We start from the raw sequence: 26,345 nt of genomic DNA on the forward strand, positions 1-26,345 counted from the left end.
TATCATAGCATTTCTGATTCAAAAACATATATCGTTTCTTTTTCTAGTTTTCAATTGAATCATCCTTTTCTTCATGTCTTTCTCGTCATCACCTCCATCTCTTATTCTCCTCAGTTTTCATCTGGTCAAAACTTCAATGACAACTGAAGCTTCTTCTACACATGCCGAGTCGGCTCCAATCTTCTATATCACAATCCAAAACATATGTTGATCTCCTTCAACATGTCAAATAAGATAAACCTTACTCCAACCAACTTCATCATATGGCGTTTACGATTCTCTGTCTTCTTGAAGCACATGAAATTCACTGTTTCATTGTTAGTGATGATCAAGCACCTCTGTCAACCAATATCATCTCACAATCAGAATTGGACTTCGTAAATGTCGTCCATCTTAAAAAGACATATTAGTTTCTAAAAAAAATATATATATATATATATATATATTGACGTCAAAATGGTATTTTATTACTCAAACAAGAGGTAATCTATGAAGTTAGACCGGAAGAAAACAATCATCGAAAACTAAATCACAATGAAACGATCTAGCAATTCTATACAATGAATCAGCAGCTGTGCTTTGATCCCGAGGAATGAAAAAGATCTTGAAGGATTGAAATCTTCTTCTGAGCAATGCAAACTTCTTCATTTATGCTTAGAAGCTTGGCCATGTGTGAGGTTCTTCCATCATCGTAGCACTTCCTTAGAGTCTGATCCAACATACTGGCAGGCTGTGTTGTAGCATACATTTCATCGCCCAATAAATGTTTTCAACTTTGAATGCAAAGATGACAATTGTCTCCTTTGTTTTTTTTTTGTATTCATTTGTATATATTTAGAGTTAGTTAGTATCTTGTGAAGATATAAATATATTATCATATAAAAATCTATGCTTATCTTATATAATCTCGAATGATTCATGTATACAAATGTTAGTCATGTTAATAATATAATCATCAGTTCATAAACCTTCTACATTCTGTCTATTCAAATGGTATCTAAATAGACATTTAGAAGTCCTGCTTTCAGGTAGCAATATCACCACCGGTTCTGGGAGAAAGTTTTTAAGTCTTGAAAAATTATAAACCGAAGGAATGCAGGATTTGAGATGTGGTTTTACATCGCTATAGGAGGTTCTTTGATGGGTTGGCCGTTTACTACATACCTAAGAAATAAGCTTTATATTCAAGTGTGAGTGTAGTTTCAGGCATAAGTCGATTTAGTTGGTTTTGGGTTTTGGATCCCTTGGTCATATGTTTATTTTCCTTCACACCTTTAAACAAGTTCTTAATATGAGCGTCAAGAACACTAAATGAGCTAACACTGTATTTTTTGCTTAAATCTCAGAAGTGATATCAAAACTGGGGCGACAAGGAATCAATGATTGCTCCCAGAGGAAGAGAGCTCAGGTTAAGTGATTGCAAAAAATCCTAAGAAACCATAAAAGAAATGATTCATAATGCACAACACATACTTAAGAGAATATATCTAGTGAAGATTCATCCAGCAAACACCAATGTTCCTTAGTCAGATAACACTTTCCGGTAAACATAAACAAGAGTTAATAGAAAATACTTCTGAGAGGAAGGGGAAAATTTAACAATAGTGTCGTCAAATTTGCAATTTTCAGCACAAGAGGCAGTTAAACGGGATTCAGACAACAAGACTAAAGGTCAACCGCTGAAGTCTTAACTAAATAAGCCGAATTCAAACATTCTGATAGAGTGAGTGAAACATAAAACTAAAGCTACAATGACCCCAAAGAGACGGTTTAATTGCAAAGTAAATACTTTTCAACAGATCAGAGAAAGACCAAATAAGATCTCACGACAAGCTATGAAACTCCAGTTTCAGTACAGTGACAGCACAATGCGATTCAGACACGAGATAAGCTCAGTTCTTAACTAGTTAAATTTGCACGAATATTCATAACAGATCATATAAAGACCAAAATAAGTTACCGCAAGCATCAGACATAAATTTTTCAACAGAGAAACAGCATAACGGGATTCAGACAAGAGTACAACTCAAGTCGAGGTTAACCCAATTTGAAACATTTTGCGAGATGTTTATAATAAAAAAAAAAAACAGTAAAAGTCTACATTATTGCGCCGCCCAAGAGACAGACCAAATGATTTCACTTCTTAGCAGTTCCTTTGCCTCCTGCTCCTCCACCAGAACCTGCAGCAGCTGCAGCTTGAGCAGCCTTCTTTGCTGCTTTCTCTTGCAATGCTTTTCCATCTCTGAAGTCATACACACAACAAACCAACCCAACAAATCTAATCATCAGCAATCAAGAATCCAAGATCAGTTCAAATCAAAACAAAATCTTTTAGTAGGATTCGTTTTCACCTTTCACGGCGTTGCTCCGGCGTCAATCCGTCGTCAGCATTCTTTCCTTTTCCTCCAGCACGAGCCGCGGCTCTTTCACGGTCACGCTCTCTCTGACTTCCACGTGCGGTTTCGCCATCAAATAATCAAAAATCTTGAATCAAAGAAAAGCAACAAGCTTTGTTTGTTGTAGCTATTTATTTTTATCAAATCAGAATCTCATTATATCTTCTAAGCAACAACCTTCGACAAGCAGTCTACTAGATCTAATCAATTGGATGGTTCCAGAGGCTAAATCAAAAACAATTACACCTCCTCCCAATAAAAAACCTAAAATTTTGCACATAGAAAAGAACCCTTTAAAGATCGAAACACAGAATCTAAAAACGAAAACTAGCGGAGATAACAAGCGATTTGAAGGAAGATAATCAAAGGATATGAGTCATGGTGAATTGAGGATGAATCCGCGTAAGAACGAAGCGATCTGGTCAATGCAGAAGAAACGCAGCGAAGGGATTTGGATTTTATGATGATGGGATTCTCTTTTAAGTCAAGTCGACTTCGTCGTGAGCCTCTCCTTTTTATATATTCCCTAATTCCACCTTTTCTCTCTTTTTTTTTTTTTTTTTTTTTTTTTTTTTTTGTTATTGAAGATTAGGTTGGAGAACATATTTGTTCAATTTCGGTTTGCATCCGGCGGTTCAGTTTTTTGGGTATTTTTTTGGTAGGATTTTGATTTATAAAATTAGTTTAAATACTTCTGATTTTTGGTTTATTCAAGTTTTTAACAAAAAAACCATAATTATATCAATTTTTAATAAAAAAGTGATGAATTTTATTTTATGTGGTTTAAATTAAAGTTATTAATACATAAATACAATTTTCTTGTTCTTATTTAAATATATTTTATTATTATTTGATAGGTATTAACAGCAAAATTAAAAATATATAAAATTTGTTTTGAAAATAAGAATAAACATTTTAACATTTTATTATTAAATAAACAAGATTAACTGAAATAAGTAAATTGTCAACACACAGAAAACCTAATAATTTATTTACAAAATTGATAAAATAAAATAATTCTAAGTTTAAATAAATAATACTCCTATTAGTAGATAAAAGTTATAAGCCAAGATAATATTAATAAATTAACTTAGATATAAATCCGATTTCTTATGTTATATAGTTTTTCAGATAGGTATACTACTATTTGCAGTTATATTGTAATAACAGTTTCAATCAGTTTAATCGGTTAATAACGTAATCATATCCATATATTCCGGTTTATAGATAATAAAATTCAAATGATTTATTTTATATTAACCATATTCAAACCATATACTTTATTTTGGTTCAGTTTTAGTTGGTTCAGTTTGCTTTTATCGAATTGAATCTACCTAAAATAGAAAAAATCTACAGTATCGAGATCCGACTTACATACTCGAGGGGATCCTAACTTCATATATTCAAAGAATCAATACAATGTATCTAGAATTTTAAAAATATAAAGATGTATAAAATATTAGTCATAATAATATTTATAAAATCTCAATATTAGATTAACATTATAAATCTAATATATTTATTTTAAATTTTTTGGATAAATTTGAATAATTTATGTATATACTTGAACCAAATTATATTTATTGAACCAAGTTTGAATAATTTATGTATATATTTATTGTTACTTTTGTTATATCGGATCTTAAATAACATAATCAACCTAACCCGAATGGAACCAAACCAATTCAACCCAAAAAATAAAAAATTCCTGAATGAATCATATATCAAACAAGTAATAAAAAGGGAATAAGGGCCCCAGATAGAATGTCCACGTCAGATGGAAAAATCACCCAATGAGAGGGTATGATATTGCCACATCACCATGACTGAAATAGAGTGCATTTTCGTATGGGTTCTTTGAAAATTATCAAATAGGCCCATCCAAGCCCATGTAGAGAAAGGTCAAAAAAGTCTATATTGTTTCACACCTCAGTTTCTCCCCCGACTCTTCCACTTCATATTCTTTGATGTCTGAATTTTTTTTGTGTAACTTTCTTAATGAATAATGATCTTAAAACCTTTCCTTTGAATGTTTTTTTCCACTTTCCATTGATCCGTCTCCTATATAAACATCTATGTCTAAACCATGAATGAGGGAGTAAGAGCTGACTGAACTACAATCGCATAGTTTGTTTGCCGAAACCAAAAAGGTAAATGGAACCTAGATTACTCATCTCATATTGGAATCTAATAATATGAAATTGTCTCTTTCATTTAGTTTTTCCCTTTTCAGTTTCATTGTGGAAAGAAGTAGAGATTGAAACAACATTTCAAGAGGTATGTCGTTCTCCTCGCATTTTTTATATGTTTTTGTTTACCTCAGTGTTTGGTAATTGAAGTGTTTGAAGTGTTTGAAGTGTGACTGCTTATTAAATTTTAGTCGTGTCCATGTTGGCGCCTTGGTCATACAGAAGAGCATATGTAATTGAGCTCCAGTGTCACAGTAGCAAAGTTTGTTTGTATTGTGTTTTGAGAACATGTGTTGATGTTGGAGCAATATTAGTGGAACCAGGTCAGAAACTGAAGATTCGTTCAGTAAGTTTTACCTCCATCTTTTTATTACAGATGTCTTGGTTATTTGATGTGTTTAAGAGTTTATCGGTGAGCTTTGGCTATAGCTTATAGATTCTGAATCTTCTTTTACATTCTGGCTGGATATGCGGTGCATGTTCCAGGAGAGTTTAGACTTCATGTGTGTTTTGAACTGGTGTTTAGACCTTATGCAAGCTGAGAATGTTGAAAAACATATTTCGGCCAAGTCTTCTTCTCCTGCAGATGCTGCTTTGGAAGGGATTCATGCATCCCTTTGCCCACCTTTTAAAGGATAACTTAAACTTACTCAAGATCCATCTGTATCAATAAATTCTTGCATGCCAGCCTGAGCCAGTGATGCCCACTTTGAAACTTCCTCAAGAAGAATCAGCCGAGAATTTTAACACTCTATGGCTACATAAAAGTTCAATTGGAAGGTATCCATGCTTTTTGAAGATTGTATCTACATTTTATTCTATTTTACAAAAAATAATTGTCAATCTTTTTCTTTTGTAAATATTCCGATATATGACATTCAGAACAGTCCTCCTTGATTATATTTTCTGATGTTATGTTCGAAAAGGCCACTGTCCAGGTATATTTTAAAAGGTGACTATACAAAACGATTACTTCTATGCTACCAGATTTCTTCTATGTCAATCTAGGAAGAACTTGAGAAAACTGACATGCACTGAAGAGAAGTAGCAGCAGATTCGCGTTGCAACACTGACTGGCATTAATATGTGGACACTGACTTATCGAAAGAGCCCGAATGGTAATCAATCCATCTGTAATCCCTTTTTAGTTTATGTGCACCTAAATGTTTTTAAAAAAAATCGCATAATGAGCTCCAAATAGGGGGTTATGGCTGACAATGATTCAAACCATTTAATTTCTACTTTATGTGTTTTTTATGACAAATAATTTTATTTTAATATAGATGAGTTAAATACATATTTACAACATATTTAATTGCCAGAAACAGTTTACATTATTCTTATTTAATTTAAATGAATCTTAGAGTTTTCCTGAAACCCTAAAAAAATAAAATAAAGAATATTTGAATTGTAAATAAGGCTCACTTATTATTTATTGTTTTCTCAATATAAAAAGTTAAATTTGATTAATGATTTATATTTTATAATCAGTCAAAACATATATAACATATATATTCAAATACCAAATTATAATGATTTAATCTAAATTATGACGTAAAGAAAAAAAACCCGAGCGTAGCCCGGGACAAGTCCTAGTATCTTTAATGTCAGAATATCTGAAACTTTAAAGGACTTGATCCGAGTTTATACAAATATCAAAGCTTATGCCTAATTGAAAATATTTGTAAAATAATATAAAAATATACGGGTAGATTTATTTAGGAGAAAATTTAAATTTTATAGTTTATGGGTACTATTTTCAGAATTATGGTTTGATACTTTTTAAAATGTACCAATTTACTAACAAAAAGACAAACAAAAAATAATTAAACACAATGGAAAATGGTTTAAAAATTATCTAAAGCAAGAAGCTTGATATGTACGAAACAAATTATCAATAATTTACTCAAAATATGAAGTTTTCTACATATTTTTTTTGCAAAAAAATTATAATAAATTATTTTTCAAAATATAATTTGTAATGGCAATAACCTTACTATACTTCATGAATTCCTAATCTCGAAATTTTCTCCTGTTCAAACTGTCGTCTTTCCTGTCATTTAGTTTAGGATTCTTCCAAACATTACTTCAAATTTGCAGTCAAAAATTAATTATTATTTTTTGAATTGTTGGTCTATTCACACTAAAGTTCAAGTTATTTACAAAAGTATCGTTATTTTTTCTTTTTTTTTGAAATAGAGTGTTTTTATTCAACCATCTCATCTTCATCATTTATTCACCAGATTGTCATTGCACAAATACACTAATCAAAACTAAAACCGTTACTCACCTACTATCAAGGCCCAAGTACGTAGAAGTATTGTTGCTCCACCTAACAAAACCTAAGCATGCAGAGAGTGCCATCCTGGTGCAAGAAGATAAAAGCAAGTTGTACCATGTGTATTACATCAACACAAAGACTTGATACAGTCATCCGGAAAAATTACCTTTGCATCGACAGTGGTCCACCTCCAGGGGACACTGCGTGATGTCATAAAAATAAATACAGCCTCCGGAACTGAGACCAAAACAAATACAACCTTCACATATACGACAAAAGCCTATACAACCTCTAAGTTTAATATATGCATCCATAATTCACCTCCGGGTCATAAAAAAAAAGAATTCTTAGAGCTTCTAGGTTCTTAAGGATAACATTTACAGATACTCTGGGATCAAAACACTAATTCTTTAGATATTATAGTCTCTGGATTCCCAACGATAAAATCTACACATCCTATGGGATAAAAGCAAAAATTCCTTAGAGCCTTCGGATTCACAAGGATAAAATCTACACATCCTCCGGAATCAAAGTAAAATTTCCTTAAAGCATCTTGGTTCTCAAGGAAAAAATCAACAGATCCTCATGGATCACAACACGAACCCTTCAAAACCTCTATGTTCGGAAGAGGAATCAATAGGAACTCTCAGTTCCTACGCGACATACTTTAATACCTTCGGGTAATATGACAAAGACACAGCCTTTGGGCTTCATCGAATGGATAATTAAGCTATACAGAAGATCATTCACCTGCCCGTACCCGGGATGCATAACACCCGACAAGGCTAAAATAGTCCTAAGGGAATTCGACGAAGGAAAACATGGAGCTTATTCCAGAAATCGAAGCCTAATGTTTAAGTATCTAAATTAGGATGAAGCACAGTCGATTACCAGGAACTTTGTAGACATGTTTACTCCTTCTGCGTAAACGAGAAGTACAACTTCTCCTAATGATTGCTTAACATTGCCACTGAACCCTATAAGTGGCATGACTTTCCAGGTCATGGCGTCCTTTTCCAGTCCTATGTCATTGTAGGCATCAAGAAACATGATATTATTGGAGGTTCTATTTTCCACTAGTATCCTCTTCACTAAATAATGTGGCCACTGTGAGAGATACGACCATGACATCATGGTGGGGAGCCATGATTTTCTCCGGCTCTTTTGTTGTGAAGCATATTGAGTTCCTAGGATCGTGTGTTTCACGTTCCTGGTTTCTTGGCCATTGTTGTCACTTATGATGCTTGTCTTGGTGGCTGCATGCGTAGTGCCGCTTAATTTAGAGCTGCCATAAAGTTCTGGCAGTTGGATTTTCTCCTAGGTTCTTGGCTTTATCGGAAAGGAATTCCAAGAGATATTCTTTCTTCAGAATCTCAATGACTTTCATCTTCAGTGAAATGCAATCTTCCATTTTGTGGTCATGGTCATTATGGAATTTGCACCACTATTTTTGTTTCGGAATACTTCTTGTGCTCATCTTCTAAGGCCACTTGACCTGTGGGTCCACATGCCTCTAAACATTGACCAATTTCTGGTTTTCTTTAGGTCGGTTATGGTATCTACCACGATTTATGCTACATGCCTCTTTTCCTGGTTTCTGAGAGGGTTTGTCATCTTTGCCACTCCTCTCATTCTCCTAGATTTCTTTCTTTAGCAATGCTTTGAACGATGTGCTGAATCTTCTTCCCATTTTACTTGTGCCCATGCCCAGGACAGTACGTCCTCCATGGTTATGCATTATTAATTTTTCAGCTCCTTGTATCATCCTCATCGGGCAGCACGCCTCTCTTGAAGATGGAGATGACTGTCGAGCATTACATCCGAGGATGGATACCTTTTCAGTGGTTCAGCTCGGTGTTGTAGGATCTTGTAAAGATCGCCGGCTGTCTATTCTATGCTCATGCTGCTCGCAAATTTTCTACGAACTGTTTGGTTAGGGCTGCAATGGAGCGTATCGATCTGTTAGGTAATTTGATGTACCATTGTGGAGTCTATTTTAGAGTCTTTACAGGCTTAAGTGTGTTTTGGAGCTTTGGGAGTTTATGGAGCTAAATGGAGCTTAAATGGAGATAAACCTGTAGTTGAGCAAATGAAGAGAAGATAGAGTTGATATCCAGAGGAAGTGTCGGTCGACACACATCCTTGGTGTTGATCGACACCCGATGCGAGAAAGCCTTGTGGACTAAGATCAAGAATTGAGCCCAAAACCCTCCACAAATTAGAAGATTGCCCCTGACGTGTTTTGACCTAAAATATTTATGTTATGCCATTGTTTAGGAAATAAGAAGAGACATATTAGGTTTTATTATTCTTAGAAGCTTTTGTAATGTTTGGAGAGAAGATCAAGAACTCTTTGAGAGTATTATTGTATTGGAACTCTTGTTTTTCTATCTCTAATCTAATTATGCAATTCATCTTGTTTATCTTTATGTTTTGCTTGATTATGTCTGAGTAGAATACTTGTTAGACTTTGGGTTTAACATGGTTATGATGAATTATTGATTATAGAACTGCCAAGGTGATTATCTAGAATCCTTCACAGAGTTAGAGCTTATTGCTTGCATTCTAGAGTAACTAAGTAGAATCATGATTTAGGAGTTTGACAACTGTGAGAGTAGGCTCATACCTGATAGTAAGTCTGTTAATCTAGGTTATTAGGCACAGTGACACACTTGTTTAATCAACTTAGTGAACTTATCGATCTGAACACTAACACCTGTTTGGAAGCGTATTGATCGACACCCTACATATCGATAATCGTTCCGTATCGCATATGAAAGTATTGTACATATTCAAACTTGTAGTCTCACAATGAGAGCTGGAGATCTTATAATTGCATTAGATTTCTAGGATTGATTATCACATGTTCTTAGCATCTATATCATAACTTGGATTACCTAAACCTGAAAGTTTAGTTTATGTCTTATCTATTTTCACAAACTACATATATCTTATTTATTTTTTATATATTTACTTCGTTAATATCTTCTTACCTAGTTTGATCTTACATTTAATCTAATCTATTGTGTGCCCCTGCTCCCTGTGGATTTGATCCATAAGTACTACATCCGATTTCTTATTTGAGAGATTTAGCTCTAGGATTAATTTGAGCTTGCATCAAGCTCATAATTTTATTTTGACTGAGGTGACCAAAGATTGTTCATGTTCACCTCCGGTCATCATCATCTAGTCCTTGTTATAGCCCTCTTTCTAATGGCAAGCTGTCATGGTAATTTAAGCATGGCTCTCCGTGATACTATGTAAACTAGAAGTAGCGACTGAACAAGGAACAATGATCAATGATCAAAATAGTGTTTTGTTGATTAACGGAGCAGGAAATACAACTTATAAGCCCGAAAACCCATGCTCTAGTTTTTGTTACTAAAATTGAAGTGTCGATCCAACTCTTCTAAAGTTTATGAGCCCCTTTTATATGTTCAAGTAGTTGGAAATTAGATTAGATTTTTACATATCCTAAAATATGGAAATATCTAAACTTAGTAAAAGTATTTCATTTTACCTAGAGGTAGAAAGAAAACTTAGTCCAAAGCCAGAAAGGAAATACCATTTACTTCTCTAGTTAGTTCTGAAAGTATTATCACTCATTTTTAAGAATACTAGGTGGTTGCCGCGATTTTGCGGGTATAAATATTTTATGAAAATTATATATCATATTTATAATTTTATAACTTTGAATAATAATCATAACTATTAAAAATAACCTTTATATTTTAAATAGTTTTAAAATAAAAAGTTTTGGTATTGTATAATCTTAGAAGATTATTGAGATATATTGTTAATTCTATAAATTTTATTATAAGTTTCCAAAAAGTCTTTCTATGACATATTTTTGATTAATAAAAAAACAGAGATTAATGACCAAAAATTTATTTTATAACACTTTCTATTATCGCATTATTTTGTCTACCACTTTATTTTTTAGAAGTAAAATAATCCCTTATATATTAAAGCACAATTCACTCAACCAATAATATTTTGCCACATAATTTAAGAAAAAAATATATTTAGCAAAATCAAATAAAATCAAAAAGGAAAAGACCAAACCTCATGCATTACGTTTGATTTTAAATATTTACCAAAAGTATATATTTTCTTAGTTCACCTCTCCATCGGTTATTTTTTCAACAACCCACAATCACCATTAAGAGCACTTTAAAAATAAATAACCTCTATTCAACTATTTATATTTGTCTGAGATAATTTTATGAACGTTTAATGCTATTTTCTTTATAAAAAAATACAGTCTCTCTTCCCTAATCCACAAACCTGATAAGAGCATGCAGTGCTTCTTTTCCGATATAATGGTTAACTATACTACGGCCAACCTGACTACGGCTATTATTTATCAAACCTCTTCAAGGCATCGACAGTCTAAAGGTTATAATGGATATATCTAAATTTTCATGTCTCTTAATATATTGTTCAAATATCTCTATTTATCTTTTTGTAGTCTTTGCATAATTGAAGAAATAGTATCCATGAGCTAAAAAAATAATGATTTGACTGATGCAATTCTTAAAAATGTGAAAAGAGCAACAAATCTCACACGCTGAAAAAGTATCGTCAAAAAGAGAAATTATATGTATAAGTATTCTATTTTACTTAACTTTTTTAGTGAAGTTTTAAGTACCGTATTTTTGTATGGTTTATTTCTAATTGATATTTATTTATTTATCGGCACTAATAAAATAAAAGTTATGAAGATACCACCTATATAATATCATTATTTTTTTGTGAATTCTGTTAAAAAGCTACTTGAATAACAAATGCATATTTCTTTGTTTATTTGCCAAATCAACATGTTCTTAAAGTATGTATAAATAGAGAACTAGAGTCAAATTCCTTTTTATAAATAGAAAATAAAATATCTTAACAAGCAATTCATAATTGATATTTTACACCAGTGTTCTATAATGAAATTGGAACATTTATCATTTTTTATCCGTACACAGTACGGGAAGTATACTAGTTACAAATAATTAATTAACAATTATAGTAATTCGTAAAACACATGTATTTCGGCAAACATATAAAAAATAATTACGTAAAAATATAAAACAACAAAGAATACAACCAAGAATATAACAAACAAGTTTTATTATTCTTCACTGATGTTTTATATATGTATCCTTTCTTTTTTCCTATTACAAAATAAGCATGTCAACTTTATTATAATCAAAACTATATCAATAGAGTCTTAACTGTAGTCATGTATTAATATATTGTTCTTGTTTTATTAATTAATATTATAGTAAAATTTTTCATTGATTAATATTATTTTAAAGTATTTACCATATAATTTTATTATAATCAAGTCTATAAGAATTATATCAATAGATTATATTAACTTTAGTGTCGTATTAGTATAATATTCCAATTTTTAATTTTATATTATAATAATAACTACTTTCATTTATTAATATTATTTTAAAAGACTTACTATACATTTTTCTGTTTTTAAATATACAAATACTTTAATCATTTCTGAAAGTGATAACTCAACTATACAATCTACATTTGTCACTGAAAAATGAATGGATATTTTTAAAATTGTTTGCATTCATTGGACACATTTTTGAAAGAAAAAAAATATAGTGAGTATAACAAAATATTATTAGATTTAGGTTAATTAGCTTTTTTTGTAATCTATAATTTATTGTATCCACTATTAATATAAATATGTTAAAATCATTTATATAATATTTTTATCATACCACATGTATTTATTTAAATTTCTATAATGTAACCTATGATATTTAATTGTTGGGAAAATTACATATTTACCACTTTTATGGTACCACTTTTCATTTTTACCACCACTAAGGAGACATTTTCAAAAATATCTTCTTCATTAAGTGGCAAAAGACTCTTATGCCCTTGTTATTTATATATATAATAAATTATTATTTAAATAAAAAATAAAAAAAATAAAAATAAAAAAATAAAAAAAATAAAAAATAAAAAATAAGAAAAATAAAAAAAAGTAAAATTTTTTTTATGTTTTCGAATTATACTTTTTCAAATTCGAACTTTTCTATAATTTAAAAAAAAATCAGAATTTTTTTTTATTTTTTTTTTCAAATTTCTTTTTGAAAAACAAAAATTATGTTTGAAACTATTTTTAAAATTTTTTTATATATTTTAAGTATTTATTTATATATTTATTAGAATCCTAATTTCACATTCCAAAAATCCTACTCCACCCTTCAACTCTAAACCCTACGTCTAGATTAGTTAACCCTAAGGATATAATTATCTTTTACCCGTCATTAAAAGTGAGGGTAAAAGTTGTTAGTGTAAACATAAAAAGTGGTACTATGAATGTGAGGGTAAAAGTTGTTAGTGTAAACATAAAAAGTGGTACTATGAATGTGCTATTTGTAGCAATTTCCCATAATTGTTTCTATAAAAAATTATGTTAATTCTTTTATCTTAAAATCTTTAATTTTTTGTATGGTAATGTAGATTAGATTAGATTAGATTAGATTAGGAAGTTCTAGGATTAGTTTCCTTTTTAAAATTTTAATTAAATAAATAAAAATTCAAATACCAACAACCAATCAAATTAAGATAATTAATTCTAAAGTTCATCTATGACTGACACATAAACACAAGTAACTTAAGCGACTTCTCAGTAAATATATAATATGAGCAGTATGATATAAAAATCGGTATTATAAATTTATAATATACTCATACCATTTGGGTGACCCACTTTCCTTTAACAAAATCCAACAAATCAACAAACAAAAGAAGTTTACACATGATGAGTATAGCATTTTCTTTATCTCGTATTATCTCAGACGATAGGAAGCAATCCATCTAGTTATGGAACTGAATTATCATCAAAGACAACAAAATGCAATAATCCATCTTCTTATAAATTTGCAGTTCCACTTTCTTGCACACTTTAATTTTAAGTTCTTATTGATTGGTTTCATAATTTCGGGTAGCAACTTGTCCATATATCTTTTATCTAAGCTTTATATAAATAAATAAAAACTCGGAAAGCTCAATTTCAACCTCAGGAAACAGAAACACAAAAAAGAATATAAAAGTAAAGAAATAACAAAGCAAAAGCAAAAGAGAGTGGTAAGGCTCCACACTCAAACTCTTCACTCTCACTCCTCTCTCTTACCGCTTGCATTGCAATGGCTCTCTATCTCCAATCTCTCTCCATCATCCTCTTTCTCCTCCTCCCCTCCTCCACCGCGATGTGGTGCGTTGCTCGGTTTGATGTTACGAGCCAGGCGCTTCAGGCGGCTCTAGACTACGCATGTGCCGCTGGAGCGGACTGTGCTCCAATCCAGCCCACTGGTCTATGTTTCCTCCCAAACACCATTCAGGCTCACGCATCTTACGCTTTCAACAGCTATTTTCAGCGTAGAGCCATGGCTCCTGGTTCTTGCAACTTTGCCGGCACCTCCACCATCGCCAAAACTGATCCAAGTATGTTCTCATGTACTTAATTCATCTCAGTTTGTTATTTTTGTTTCATAATTTGTATCACTTATGCTTTATACCTTTTTGGCTTGGTTTAGTTAGTTTGCAAATTATTGTTTTGGGTTTTAACTTGGTTTATTCTTGTGCAGGTTATGGATCATGCGTGTACCCAAATTCTTTGAGGTAATTTTATGCGATGTCTTCATTTTGCTGCATATTACATCTGTACCCCAGTTAAATTAAGGTTTATACGCATTTTTAAACCGATAAGTTTTGATGTCTCAATGTTTACAGTTTTCTGTTTGAAATATATGTGTTTAGACTGATTTGAATATAATTTCATTAAATATTCGCTGCTATGCGACCATGAGATTAACTAACATAAAATTCTTACCATCAGTATAAGCAAAAAAAAAACATTTTCTCGTCCCCTAGTTTTTAAAAAAAATACTCTACTGCACGATTTTTTCATTGATTTGACCGATAATATGTGAATCTATTTCATGTGTCGTACTTTTTTTTTTTTTGAACCAAATTCATGTGTCGTACTATTTGCATGTCTTTTAGCTGTATATATGTTCTGGACCGTTAAATGACCTTCGCTGCGAATTGGGAAAATCATTCAACGGTATAGATCCTTGTCAGTATAAGGGTCCCATTCATCTTTAGTGTCTGTATCTCTGTTAATATTCTGTTAGTTCTTCTTTCACTTTTTTCTGGTCAGAATAGTACACAAGTATGGAAATAAAACACCGAACAGTTAGAATTCTTGAAAAAGAAAAGAAAAAGCATAAGTCCTCTTAAAATAGACCTTTAGTTGCGCTTTAGAGGTTTCTTGAAGAACAAGTTTATTCGGTTTCTTTACATTTTCGATAGTTCTTAATTCATAACTTTAAATTTCTTATCTTTTTTTATTTTTTTAAAAAGATTTTGGTTTAGTTCTGGGGAAAAAGATATAAAATGTAGTATTCTTAAAATATATAAAATTACATTCGTTTCATAACTAAGCTATTCATTCAGCGAAATGATTTTCCTTAATTGCATTGCTATGACAGTAACGCTGGAGGGTCAGCTTCGACCACAACGGTAGGTGGAACGCCGACAGCAACCGCCGGAAATATTCCAGTGACGTCACTGAGGCCACCGTCTGGCACCACGGCATCGCCGTTTGGGATAGGTGGCAATGGTCTAATTCCGCCGGGAATCACAAACACTGATGAATCTGGAGCTTATATAATAAACACGAGTAGTGTCTCAATAGTACTATTGGTGGTCTCCGTTTTGTGGTTTATATAGGTTTCTGATTTCTGTATTCATTGTATGGGCTCAACATTTTTGTTAAATGGGTAATCAGACGGAAAGTGGTTTTAGTGTTCATCGGATGATCTATTTCTGTAATCTCTTTATCTATAAAAGAAATAGGAAAACTGTTTAGCCCAAAATGTTAAAAGTTATCATGTTTAAAATTAAAAACTACTTAGAAATGCCGGTTTAAAATTTTCAATCATAAGTTAAATATAGTTATTGCGAGGAAAAATGATGTGCATGTATACTAACAATAATATACCACAAGCTTTAGCTTATTAAACTTTAAACCCTGATCCATCTCCTTGTTTTCAAATCTGTGTCGCAGTCTCCATGGGGAGTTGCGAGCGGATCTCTCGCTGGACACAAATTAGTGGCAAACAACATAGCTTGCAATCACGGCGGCGTGTTCCTTGCCAACTATTTCTCTGAGACACTGGTATGAGAAAACGTTTATACAAGATCCAGTCACACAAACGTTTATACTATTTCTCTTAGTTTTTGCTGCAGCCACTTTCTTGGGAATGTTTTGAGTAAACCTGTGAGTTGTGACCCTATAGGAGAAGTAGCGGCTAAGCGACCAATGTTTGGTTGGGCACATCAGAGGCCTTACAGTATTCTTATGCTTAGTTCTTTCTCTGACCAAAGCATGTCTGCAATAAATACAGACCATCTGATTGTACTTTTGGTTTCTAGCTCCTATAAATAGTTCATATTAGGATGTATGCTGTATCAAATCATATAAAATTCAAGTCTTGTTTTGAGTTGTGTCCATCACAAGAAAACATTCTCATTTCGCAAATTGAATCACACATTTAATAAACATTCAGTTGCAAGTTTTGAACATAAGTTTCAGTATTTAAGATGGACAATGATCCTCAGCAGCATCTCTGCTCCATCAACAAAGTGTTGCCCCGAAGGAATCAAGGGCCTAACCTCTGCAAACCCGCAAGCGTTCTTAAACCTTCCGGTTCCTCCAGTCACAGACAGATGGGACATGGCGCTTCCGATCCTATAGATTCCATAGAAGTTGAGATTATCATTGTACTCTCCACCTTCAAGCATAGCAGTGAAAGCCATCATCTGTGTGCTTCCGTCTGCTGAGCTTGCAACATAAACCCCCTGAGCTTTACCAAGTGGCTGAGAACCCAAGTCAGGACCGGATGTGATTATGTCGTCAATCACAGTGATCGTTCCAAAGCCAAGACTCAGACCATCAGGTCCCAGTTGTGTCTGAATCCCATTTAGATTCTGACCTGAAAACGCTGTACCGGATAAACCGGTGCCTAGAGGAATTCCGTTGATACCATTAACCGTCGGCATTGCACCGTTTGCATTTGGTATAGCTACACCGTTTTCCGGTGGAACGAAACCGATCTGCTTAGCAAATGGAACTTGGCCGTTGTAAATGTTTCCAAGCAAACCAGTAATGGGTCTTGCCGTTGGACTGCTTCCACCAAGTATGTCATGCATGTACAATTCGAATATCGGGTCTTCAGGGGCAGGATCGAGTGCAATTGTTGCAGAAAAAAGAGCAACTATGAGAACGATTGATGTTAAAAGTGAGAATGGTGAACGTTTGGTCATTTTGGAGAATGCTTTTTTTTTTTGGATAACTCTTTTCTTTTGTTTTGCAGTACAGATTTGTGTTATTTGAGATTTGAATGCAGGTTTATAAATAAGGAGAAAAGAGATTGTGAAGTTGTTACATTTCGAGGCTTGTGAAGTAGTTGAAATGGAGAAGTTAATTTATAGCTAGAGACTCTCTTATGGTTTATTGTTTTAGTCCATCAAATGGTTATTTTATAATGAGTATTTTATAATTAATGTTAGACAAGTGAATCAGATTTGGGTGGTTTAGGTTTTAGATATATAATTGTTGATTAGCTTAATGGCATGAAAAGCAATGAGCCTATATGATCCAAAGGCAAACTACAGTTATTATTTATTTATTTTTGACAACAAGAGGAAACTATAATCTGGACTATAGTTCAGATAGGTATAAACCGGACTATAATCAATAACTCAAAAGGCATGAAATTCTCTGAAGACAACTTCACCAATCCGATTTTATATGAATTATTACAAGTTAACAACTAACTAATTTGGTGCTTTAATGACCTCCAATTAAGCAAGGAAGTCTCTCAAGGACACCAAAATGAAAAGAAAGAAACAAATCAAGAGCCAGTGAGAAACCATGGGAAGCGTTGGAGGGTCATCATTGCTGCAAGGTAGATTAGAGAAGGAAAAAACATAACACAACCTGGAAATTCCAGAGAAGCAAATTAACAAGGGAGAAATAAAGGGATAATGATAATAATGTACAATTCCCATATCTTAGGGATTTAGGCTAATCTATAGTTTCCTATTCCTAGCTAGATTATGCCATTCCTATTTGTATATATACCCATCGTGGTTGATCAATACAAGACACGCTTTACATTATATTTTATGGTATCAGAGCCAAAGATCTCTAAGACCTAATTTTTCTACTATCCTTCAACGTCAACCATCAAAACGATGGCTACGGATCATTCTACTTCTACTTCTACTAATATCCCTAACCCTACTCCTACTTCTACGCTCACGGACCTATCACCCTACTACCTTCATCCATCTGATACATTCCTATTTGTATATATACCCATCGTGGTTGATCAATACAAGACACGCTTTACATTATATTTTAAGAAACCATAGTGCATCCTTGGGATTGAAGTAGGAGAGGATGGGGAAGCGTGTGATTTCTTTGTTGTCAGATTGAAAACACAGATGTCCGGGCATGAAGGTTCCTGGACATAGTTACGGACACGGTCATGACGGGTGAAGTAGATGGAGTTTGGTTCGATCTGTCTCGTAGAAGTGGAACATCATCATTTCAGAGGTGGTTGCCTTAAAAACCATGCTCTTAACCAACAAAACATCTCCGGATCGTGTAACAGCAATGTTATAGCTAACCTTTAACCTACTTGCATATGTGATTTCCTCAGAACTCGGAGTAAAAGCTGGGTGAAATGGTAATATAAAGCTCCTCTTGGTCACTTGCATGAAACCTTCATGCCCAGACAAATCCAGAAGTCGAACGTATGGACGAGTGGTGTAGACGTAAAGAAAGTCACCCCGGAGTACCATATCAGATATGCCTTGAGAGGTAAAGTGAACACCAATCCGTGTTGGAATGGTACGGTAACAATCTTCCCCGTTCTTGCAAAATGCTATGTATTCAGCACCCTTGTCAAAAAATCAAGCAACAGTGTATTCTTCATTCCTTTCGTCCATCCACAAAAGCCCTCTCAGATCTTTCACCCTTTGGCTAAACCCTTTCTCTGGGAAACCACCAACTACTCTCTCGTTGAAGTCCTTCTCTCCTACTCGCTTAAGACTAAAAATGTCAGACTTAATTGACTCTAGAAGTGGAAGATTTATCCTCTTCTTCTCTTCGGTGAGTGTTGTTTGCTCGTCTTTGCTTCTTAGAAGATACAAGAAACCTTAATTGACTCTAGAGGTGGAAGATTGATCCTCTTCTTCTCTTCTACTCGCTTAAGACTAAAGAAATCTCAAGATATCCATAGGGAGCTCCTACCAGCTGCCATAAGAATTAGGAGTCTCCATGGAGAAATTGTACGACCCTACCCAATCTTTATCGGATCTAACCCGGAACTCTTATAATCTCTCTCTCAGATCAATCCCTTGGTTTAACTTTAACCTCCTTAAATAGCACATGTTAATAACATGCAAGCTATGTATGTATATGTTTTGTTTTGCTGTTTCTTGAATGTTTTTTCAGTGTGTTTGTTTCTTCTTTGCATACGAGATCATGAATAGAGAAATACTGAGAGAGCTCGTAGTCCTCCAGACTATGAAGAATACAGGATAACGGCAACATACTCATGGATGAAGTCTTTGAGAGACTCTTAATGGAGACACAGAGACGATGATATCACCTGGCTAAAGTTTTTTTTTAAGAGAATCAAAGGCCTGTAAAATCTGTTTAAGACAGACCTCGAGATCTTAATGTTGGCTTACGTGTACATAAGCAAGCAACAATCCAAAAAAAGAGTTCACAAGATCAACTAGCAAACCAGAAACTTAAGTAGGAAGACAACGGAAGTCCTAAATTACACAACAAAAGAGACATAGCAACCCTGCTCCGTTTCTGTTCTAACCGATAAACCATTATATACCTAATAGCTTCTTCTTCTTAAGATGCTTCAGCAATCACAGAGCCTATCTCACGCATAAAGTCAGTCTTGTGCAGCACCAGTTCCATTTCTTTGGCCTGCAACAACTTCCACTTCTTTTCCATCCTCTTCTTCGTCTCCACTGTCACCATGCTCCATTTCTGTTTCACAAACTGTTCACTCACACCTAAACCTGCAATAGATCCTACAAGAAACGAGTCCTCAAACCAGTCATCTGCTCTCACACCATGACACTTGGAAGCTCCTCCTCCATTAATCAACACTTCCTTATCCTTTTCACCACCAGCCAACACTCGCCTATCTTCTCCTCCATTGTCACCACTAACCAACACCTCCCTATCTTCTTCTACTTTGTCACCATTAGCAGATTCAGGAGCCACAACTTCTTCTTCTTCTTTACCAAGCTTCTTCGCACTAGAATTAGAATCGAGAGCCAATCCCCAAATACAGGTGGCCAATTTCAAACAGTCAATATCATGAGCTTTAGTCAAGGACTCAGCACCGTGCTTGGCTTTCCCCATATACTTCCTCTTCAAAGACCTAATCTTATCCACGAACTGGATCTTACTAGCCTCGAAGCTAATCGACTTGCTGGCGAGTTCGTAAAACCTATCCATGTCTTCGTACGGACTCTTCCCCGAATCAGCTTTGAAATCGATCATACCTTGAAGCAAAGAGACCTCATCTTCCTCGCTCCACAGCCTCTGAAACGACGACGGTTTCTTCGCCTCCTCTGCAGTTCTGGCCCGTTTCGCACTAACGGAGGTCGTTTCGATCGGCCGCTTCTTCACCGCCTTGGGTTCGGTGACGGCGATCGGCTTCTCAGATTTGGATCTCTTCGCGGACGGGATGGCGACTGGATTCGTGAGATCGTCAGGCGAAGAATCGTCGGAGATCTGTTCTTTTTCATCGTCTCCGGACAAGGCCTCGACTTGATCGTCGTCGGTTGAAGATGCCGTCGGTGGATCTTCCAAAGGGGTGAGCTTCTTCTTCGTCATTTGGAGATTCCGAGGAAAGCTTCAGGGTTTAGGAGAGAGAGAGAGTCCAGTGAAGAAATCTTTATATAATGGAAAAAAGGTTATTCGCCTCCTCTGCAATTTTGGCCCGTTTTAATAATAAAAATCGCATTTATTTCACATTTTTTTTTCTCTACTGGAACTTGGAAAAATTAGAATTGATTATACATTTCCTGAATTCAAACTGAAGCCATGTCAAATTTGTTGATTTTTATTTACTATTTTTTTAACTTATTTTATACATAGTTCAAATTTCTTTTGCTTTTTAATTCATAATCGCAGTTTTATTATATTTACAAGGGCAATTGTCAATAATAGCACATTTTGAAATTTATGTCTCAAAAATGGCACTAGAAGGAGAAAGTCACAAAAATGACATTCATTAAAGGGTAAAATATCCTTAATACTCTTGGTTTAAAATTAAATAAACAAACAAAAATAAATAAAAATAAATAAAATAAAAATGAAAAAAAGAAATTTTTTTATAGTTTCAGATTATATGTTTTCAGATTCGAAATTTTTATAATTTTTTTTGGAAATTTTTTTTTTGAAATTTTTTTTTATTTTTTTTTTCAAATTTTCTTTTTATAATTTAAAAATACTTTTTGAAACTGTTTTTAAAATTTTTATTTTTTATTTTAGTATTCATTTTTTTATAAAATTTTAAATCCTAATTCCAAAACTCTACCCTTTAACTCTAAACTCTAAGATTTGGATTAATTAAACCAAAAGGTATAAGTGTATATACCTCTTTAATGAAACCTATTTTTGTGACTTTGAGCCTTTAGTGCTACTTTGGGAACAAAAACTTGGTTTAGTGCTATCTTAGTCTTTTTCTCTATTTACAAAGTAATAATAAATTTTTTAATATTAGTGTCATGAATATTAGTAGAGAAAATGATTAGGATAGCACTAAAAAATTTTTTATCACAAATATAACCTCTACTAATATTAGTGTCATGAATATTAGTAGAGAAATGATCAAAATAGCACTTAATGTTTTATCAAAATTGATAAATATACACTCATACCCCAATGGTAAATTAATTTAGACATTAGAGTTTAGAGTTAAGGGGTGGGGTTTAGAATTTAGGGTTTAGGGTTTAGAGTTTAGGGTTTAGGGTTTAGAGTTTAGAGTTGGGAAGTGGGGTTTTGGGGATAAGATTTCAAATTTTGAAAAAAAAAAAAAAATTTCAAAAAGATAAAATGCTATTTCGGTCATTTTAGTTTTTGAGGACTATTTTTGTGACATAAACTTAGAAAAATGCTATTTTGGAGATTTACCCATATTAGTATTTTTTTTAAATGATAAAATAACAACAATATTCTAAACTCTAAACCTTCTTCAAACGCAACCCCCTAAATATAAAACCCTATTGGAAGAAAATGGTGTTTGAAGTTATTATAGGATTTTTTTTTGAAAAAGGGTTTATTTATTTTAGGATATTCGTTATTATTTATTACATATAACTAAAAATGTAAATGCCACATGTAAATAGTGAAATTATTTTTATATGTGTTATTTTACGCTTATTTATATAACCAATATCAAAATTCAATAACATAAATATATGTAATAATTAGTAAATAATGGTTCAAATCAGTAAATAAAATAATTGCATATAAGCTATATAATTATTATGTTCAAAATGTCACATTAAACAAATATTAATATTTTGTAAATGCTAAAAATATATAATAATAATCATATAAAACAAATTTGATCAATATAAAAGGTAAAACAAACATCCGCGCGAACAAACGGGACAACTCTAGTGACAATTAATTATGAACTAGATTATGATTTGTGATTTATTTATTTTTTTAATTTTTTTTTATTAAATCAAATTATAAGAAGATATAGAGACTTGTTAATTATAAAATTATAATTATAGAATTAATGCACTATACATATACCATAAATATTTTATTAGTAAAATTGTAATTGACATTGTTCTGCATAGTAGTTTTTTGTTCGTTGTTTTACCACTATTTGACAAAAAACAACACTTTTTCATCACACATACATTTACATATATATATATATATATATATATTAGCCATGTTCAGAATTGCGATAGGTGTAAACCGGACAGAAGAGATGTGTCTAGTGAGTTAACAAACAATCAAAGATTAATCAGGGGTTTATTTTTTAACATTTTATATACATTTTATATATTTTTTGTAAGTAAATGAAAAATTACTTCCAACAAAATCTTATGTACTATATATTATTCTAATATATTCTAACGACTATACAAATTCTTATATATTTTCTAGTATAATTCTTAAATAATCTAAAAACAGAGAATATACTTATGAGCTAAAGGTGAGTTTTATATTAGTAAGCTAACGATATTAGTTCAACCAAAATCTTAAAAAGGATAAGAATATATTAATAATATTTGTGCTTAAATTATACACTTTAAATAATTCTCAAGTAAAAGAATATTTACATGGGCAAAGCTCACCTTCTAAAGCTTTGATCGGTAAAGCTGATGATAAAACAATCGAAATATGTTATAAAAAGTGGTATGAAAAAAGTGTATGTTCTTATTTAAATATTTAATAAGGTTGTTGGTAGACTAATAAATTATTTATATATTAAATTATCATAAACAATAATATATAGTATACGATTTATTTTCCTAAATAATATAGATATACTTATATAATATATATATATATATATGTATATATATAATTATTATATATTTTTCTTCTTAAAATAATGAATCATATATAATCATATAAATTATATTATATTTTCAGTGTGAAATTTTATTACCTTTAAAAATATATATTTTCATTATAAATTTTATTTTTAAAAGTATAAAGTTAATTTTTGGATATAAACATAATTTTCATATTATTAAATAAATAAATTATAAATAATTATTTCTTTTAATTTATATATATATATATATATAGTATATGCAAATTAACATCTTGTAAATGTTTTTCTAAAAGTTTTTTAAAAAATGGTATTGGTTAATTAGAAGCATAATGCTTGCTAATTGTCTACCAATACAAATATATAATCAAACTTATGTTAAGACAGATCAGATTATGGTATGTGGTGTATTATTTCTGGTAACCAACACCTCTATTACAATGGGTTTTGTTTATGCAAGAAATTTGTTGACTGAGAGAAGGGAGTTGTGGGATCTCACATCTTCTTTATTTCAATCTTCCCCATGGATATTCTTAGGGGATTTTAATCAGATTTTATCTATGTCTGAAGCCTACTCCTTGTCTCCTTCTCCCATCTCGATTGAAGGCCTTTTGGATCTACAAGATTGCCTCGATACCTCCAGAATTTTTGATTTAGCAAGCAGAGGCTGTCAGTTTACTTGGACAAACAGGAGCCTTACATCTCCCAAAGCCCGAAAGCTTGGTATATAAATTCCTGATAAATTAATTATGTCTAAATAGATTACCAAAAAAAATGCATACTTCGATGCACCTGGAAGCTCTGATCACTATCCATGTCTAATCTCCTTGGCATCAGTTGTTCAAAGAAGGAAGTCTTGGTTATTTTATTAATCTTTCTTTGCCTTTCATCCGCAGTACATTGAGATGATGGCAGAGGCTTGGCTTCATGAAATTATCCCATCTGATCCCTTATTCTCATTATATCAAATTCTTCGAGCTGCAAAGGAATGATGGAAGGTGTTAAATAGAAATCATTTTAGTGACATTCAGAGGAGAACAAGGGAGCCTTTTTGCAAGCGGTACTAGTTAGGGTTATGTCTACTCCATCGCCTGAGCTATTTGAGGAGGAAATAAAAATAAAAGTATGCCGGCTCTTCCTCTCTTCAGCTGAGGAGTATTTTCTTCGCCAGAAATCACATATCAGATGGTTAAGTGAAGGAAACTCGAATACAATCTTCTTCTGTAGGTTCATCTTGGCAAATCTGTCAAGAAACATCATTTATTTCTTGCTGGACTCTCGGAATCAGCGAATAACAAATTCCTTTCTCATGAAGTAGATGGCACTAAACTATTATCAAAACCTACTGGGAACCGAAAGCTTGGTCCCCTCACCCCTCACGTTGGATCAAATCAAATAAATTCATTCATTCAAATGAGATCCCGCTCAGGTTTCATCTCTTTCTACTTTTCCTTCAGATGAAGAAATTAAGGCGGTTGTATTCTCTCTCCCTCACAACAAGGCACTGTGTCCAAATGGTTTTACCTCTGATTTTTTTGTCGACTCCGAATCTGGTGGGAAAAGATCTCATTGATGCAGTTCAGTACTTTTTCAACACTGGAATTCTTTCGCGTCAGGTCAATGCAACAGTCATATCTCTGATACCCAAGGTCCAAGGTGCTGTCTCACTGAATTTCGCCCAATATCCTTATGTAACATTGTCTACAAGGTTATTTCTAGACTGCTGGCGTCCGACTTAAAGATTTAGCTTCTCTCACAATCTAAGAGACTTGCCTCATAAGCTTCGACCTATTGACTATCAGCCTCTCCTTGATAAGGTTCGCGGGCGGATGCCAGGTTTAACTGTGTCACCTATCCTTTGCGGGAAGGCTACAGTTGTTAAACTCAGTTATCCATAGCATTATAAACTTACGGGCATCCGTTTTCCCTTTAACAAATGCTTGCATTAATGAGTTAGAACAAATTTGCAATGTCTTTCTCGGGAGAGGAGATTCGGGCTCAGCTAGAGGGGCCAAAGTGGCCTTGGATTCAGTTTGCACTTGTACTTCATCAGGTGGTCTAGGTATCCGAAGACTTAAAAAGATATCAAAATTGTGTCTGGGTTGAAATTAAAATTGAATGCTATTTGCACATGAGCGCTTTTTGTGGGTGGCCTGGATTAAGAAGAATATTATTGGAGAAAATGTTTATTTGGACATCAGATTTTACCTGCTCATGGAGTTAGATTTGGAAACAGTTGGTTAAGCTTCAAGACTTGGATTGTGACTGGATGTCACAGTTAGGGAGATAATATGAGTGAAAACAAATTTCTCTTGTTTCACCTTTTATTACGCCAGTCAGGTGAAAAAGTTTTTAACTTCTTTTACGCTCGTTACTATACAAATAGAGTAAAAAAACTCATTCTTTTCCCTTATGGTTTATGATGAAAGAAAAAATTGTGCTGGTTTTACTCTCGATTTGACATTTCTCTTACCTCCAATTTCACCTTTTTATTTTTTCCATTTTACTCCAATAAATACCAGTCACACCCTTGGCAAGAACACGAATTCAATGCCAAGTTGAATCAGGTAATCAAATCGTTTTATAGCATGATAATTGGATGGCTACATGCCCTCTTGTTCAGCTTACCGGACCAATTGGGCCGATGGTCACTAGTATCCCCATTTAGGCTACTGTCTCACAAAATACTTCAAATAAGCATTGGTCTCTTCCTCGTGGAAGATGCAAAATGAACCGTCTCCTAAGAGAAGCTCTGACCAACCTCCAACTTCAAATGAGGCCTCCAATGTATTCTTTTGGAAAAACGACATCAACGACG

General features: G+C 33.0%; 4 protein-coding genes across 5 annotated transcripts; 1 reads left to right on the plus strand and 3 right to left on the minus strand.

Moving 5' to 3' along the window:
- Positions 1-1,904: 1,904 nt before the first annotated feature.
- On the minus strand, positions 1,905-3,036 carry LOC103863618 (small EDRK-rich factor 2). The gene is made up of 3 exons (XM_018658154.2): positions 2,770-3,036; positions 2,352-2,454; positions 1,905-2,242 (listed from the first exon to the last, which is right to left on the minus strand). The coding sequence occupies exons 1-3, from the start codon at positions 2,774-2,776 to the stop codon at positions 2,137-2,139; spliced, it is 216 nt and encodes a 71-aa protein (XP_018513670.1). The 5' UTR covers positions 2,777-3,036; the 3' UTR covers positions 1,905-2,136.
- Positions 3,037-13,049: 10,013 nt separating this feature from the next.
- LOC103863619 (PLASMODESMATA CALLOSE-BINDING PROTEIN 1) lies at positions 13,050-15,755 on the plus strand. The gene is made up of 3 exons (XM_009141364.3): positions 13,050-14,336; positions 14,480-14,513; positions 15,386-15,755. Exons 1-3 carry the CDS (start codon positions 14,039-14,041, stop codon positions 15,624-15,626), a joined length of 573 nt encoding a protein of 190 aa, XP_009139612.2. The 5' UTR covers positions 13,050-14,038; the 3' UTR covers positions 15,627-15,755.
- Positions 15,756-16,400: 645 nt separating this feature from the next.
- On the minus strand, positions 16,401-19,358 carry LOC103863620 (dirigent protein 18). Its single transcript, XM_033290751.1, has one exon. The coding sequence runs from the start codon at positions 17,220-17,222 to the stop codon at positions 16,488-16,490; it is 735 nt and encodes a 244-aa protein (XP_033146642.1). The 5' UTR covers positions 17,223-19,358; the 3' UTR covers positions 16,401-16,487.
- A 252-nt stretch (positions 19,359-19,610) lies between these two features.
- LOC103863621 (probable transcription factor At1g61730) lies at positions 19,611-21,100 on the minus strand. Of its 2 annotated transcripts, XM_009141367.3 has the most exons (2): positions 20,157-21,091; positions 19,611-20,120 (listed from the first exon to the last, which is right to left on the minus strand). In XM_009141367.3, exons 1-2 carry the CDS (start codon positions 20,833-20,835, stop codon positions 19,837-19,839), a joined length of 963 nt encoding a protein of 320 aa, XP_009139615.1. In that variant the 5' UTR covers positions 20,836-21,091; the 3' UTR covers positions 19,611-19,836. The 2 variants fall into 2 exon arrangements, with proteins under 2 accessions (XP_009139615.1, XP_009139614.1); XM_009141366.3 differs by having other exon boundaries at positions 19,611-21,100.
- Between the last annotated feature and the right edge of the window lie 5,245 nt (positions 21,101-26,345).

Source organism: Brassica rapa, chromosome A04 (assembly GCF_000309985.2).
Source record: "Brassica rapa cultivar Chiifu-401-42 chromosome A04, CAAS_Brap_v3.01, whole genome shotgun sequence".
NCBI classification, from domain to species: domain Eukaryota; kingdom Viridiplantae; phylum Streptophyta; class Magnoliopsida; order Brassicales; family Brassicaceae; genus Brassica; species Brassica rapa.

Excerpts from the sequence above, each read along its gene's own strand:
- LOC103863618 (XM_018658154.2), bottom strand. Across the intron at positions 2,243-2,351 it reads CCGGAGCAACGCCGTGAAAG|AGATGGAAAAGCATTGCAAG; the intron begins GTGAAAACGAAT and ends GTATGACTTCAG.
- LOC103863619 (XM_009141364.3), top strand. The coding sequence starts at position 14,039 with ATGGCTCTCTATCTCCAATCTCTCTCCATCATCCTCTTTCTCCTCCTC. Across the intron at positions 14,337-14,479 it reads CATCGCCAAAACTGATCCAA|GTTATGGATCATGCGTGTAC; the intron begins GTATGTTCTCAT and ends ATTCTTGTGCAG. Across the intron at positions 14,514-15,385 it reads GTGTACCCAAATTCTTTGAG|TAACGCTGGAGGGTCAGCTT; the intron begins GTAATTTTATGC and ends TTGCTATGACAG.
- LOC103863620 (XM_033290751.1), bottom strand. The coding sequence starts at position 17,222 with ATGACCAAACGTTCACCATTCTCACTTTTAACATCAATCGTTCTCATA.
- LOC103863621 (XM_009141366.3), bottom strand. The coding sequence starts at position 20,835 with ATGACGAAGAAGAAGCTCACCCCTTTGGAAGATCCACCGACGGCATCT.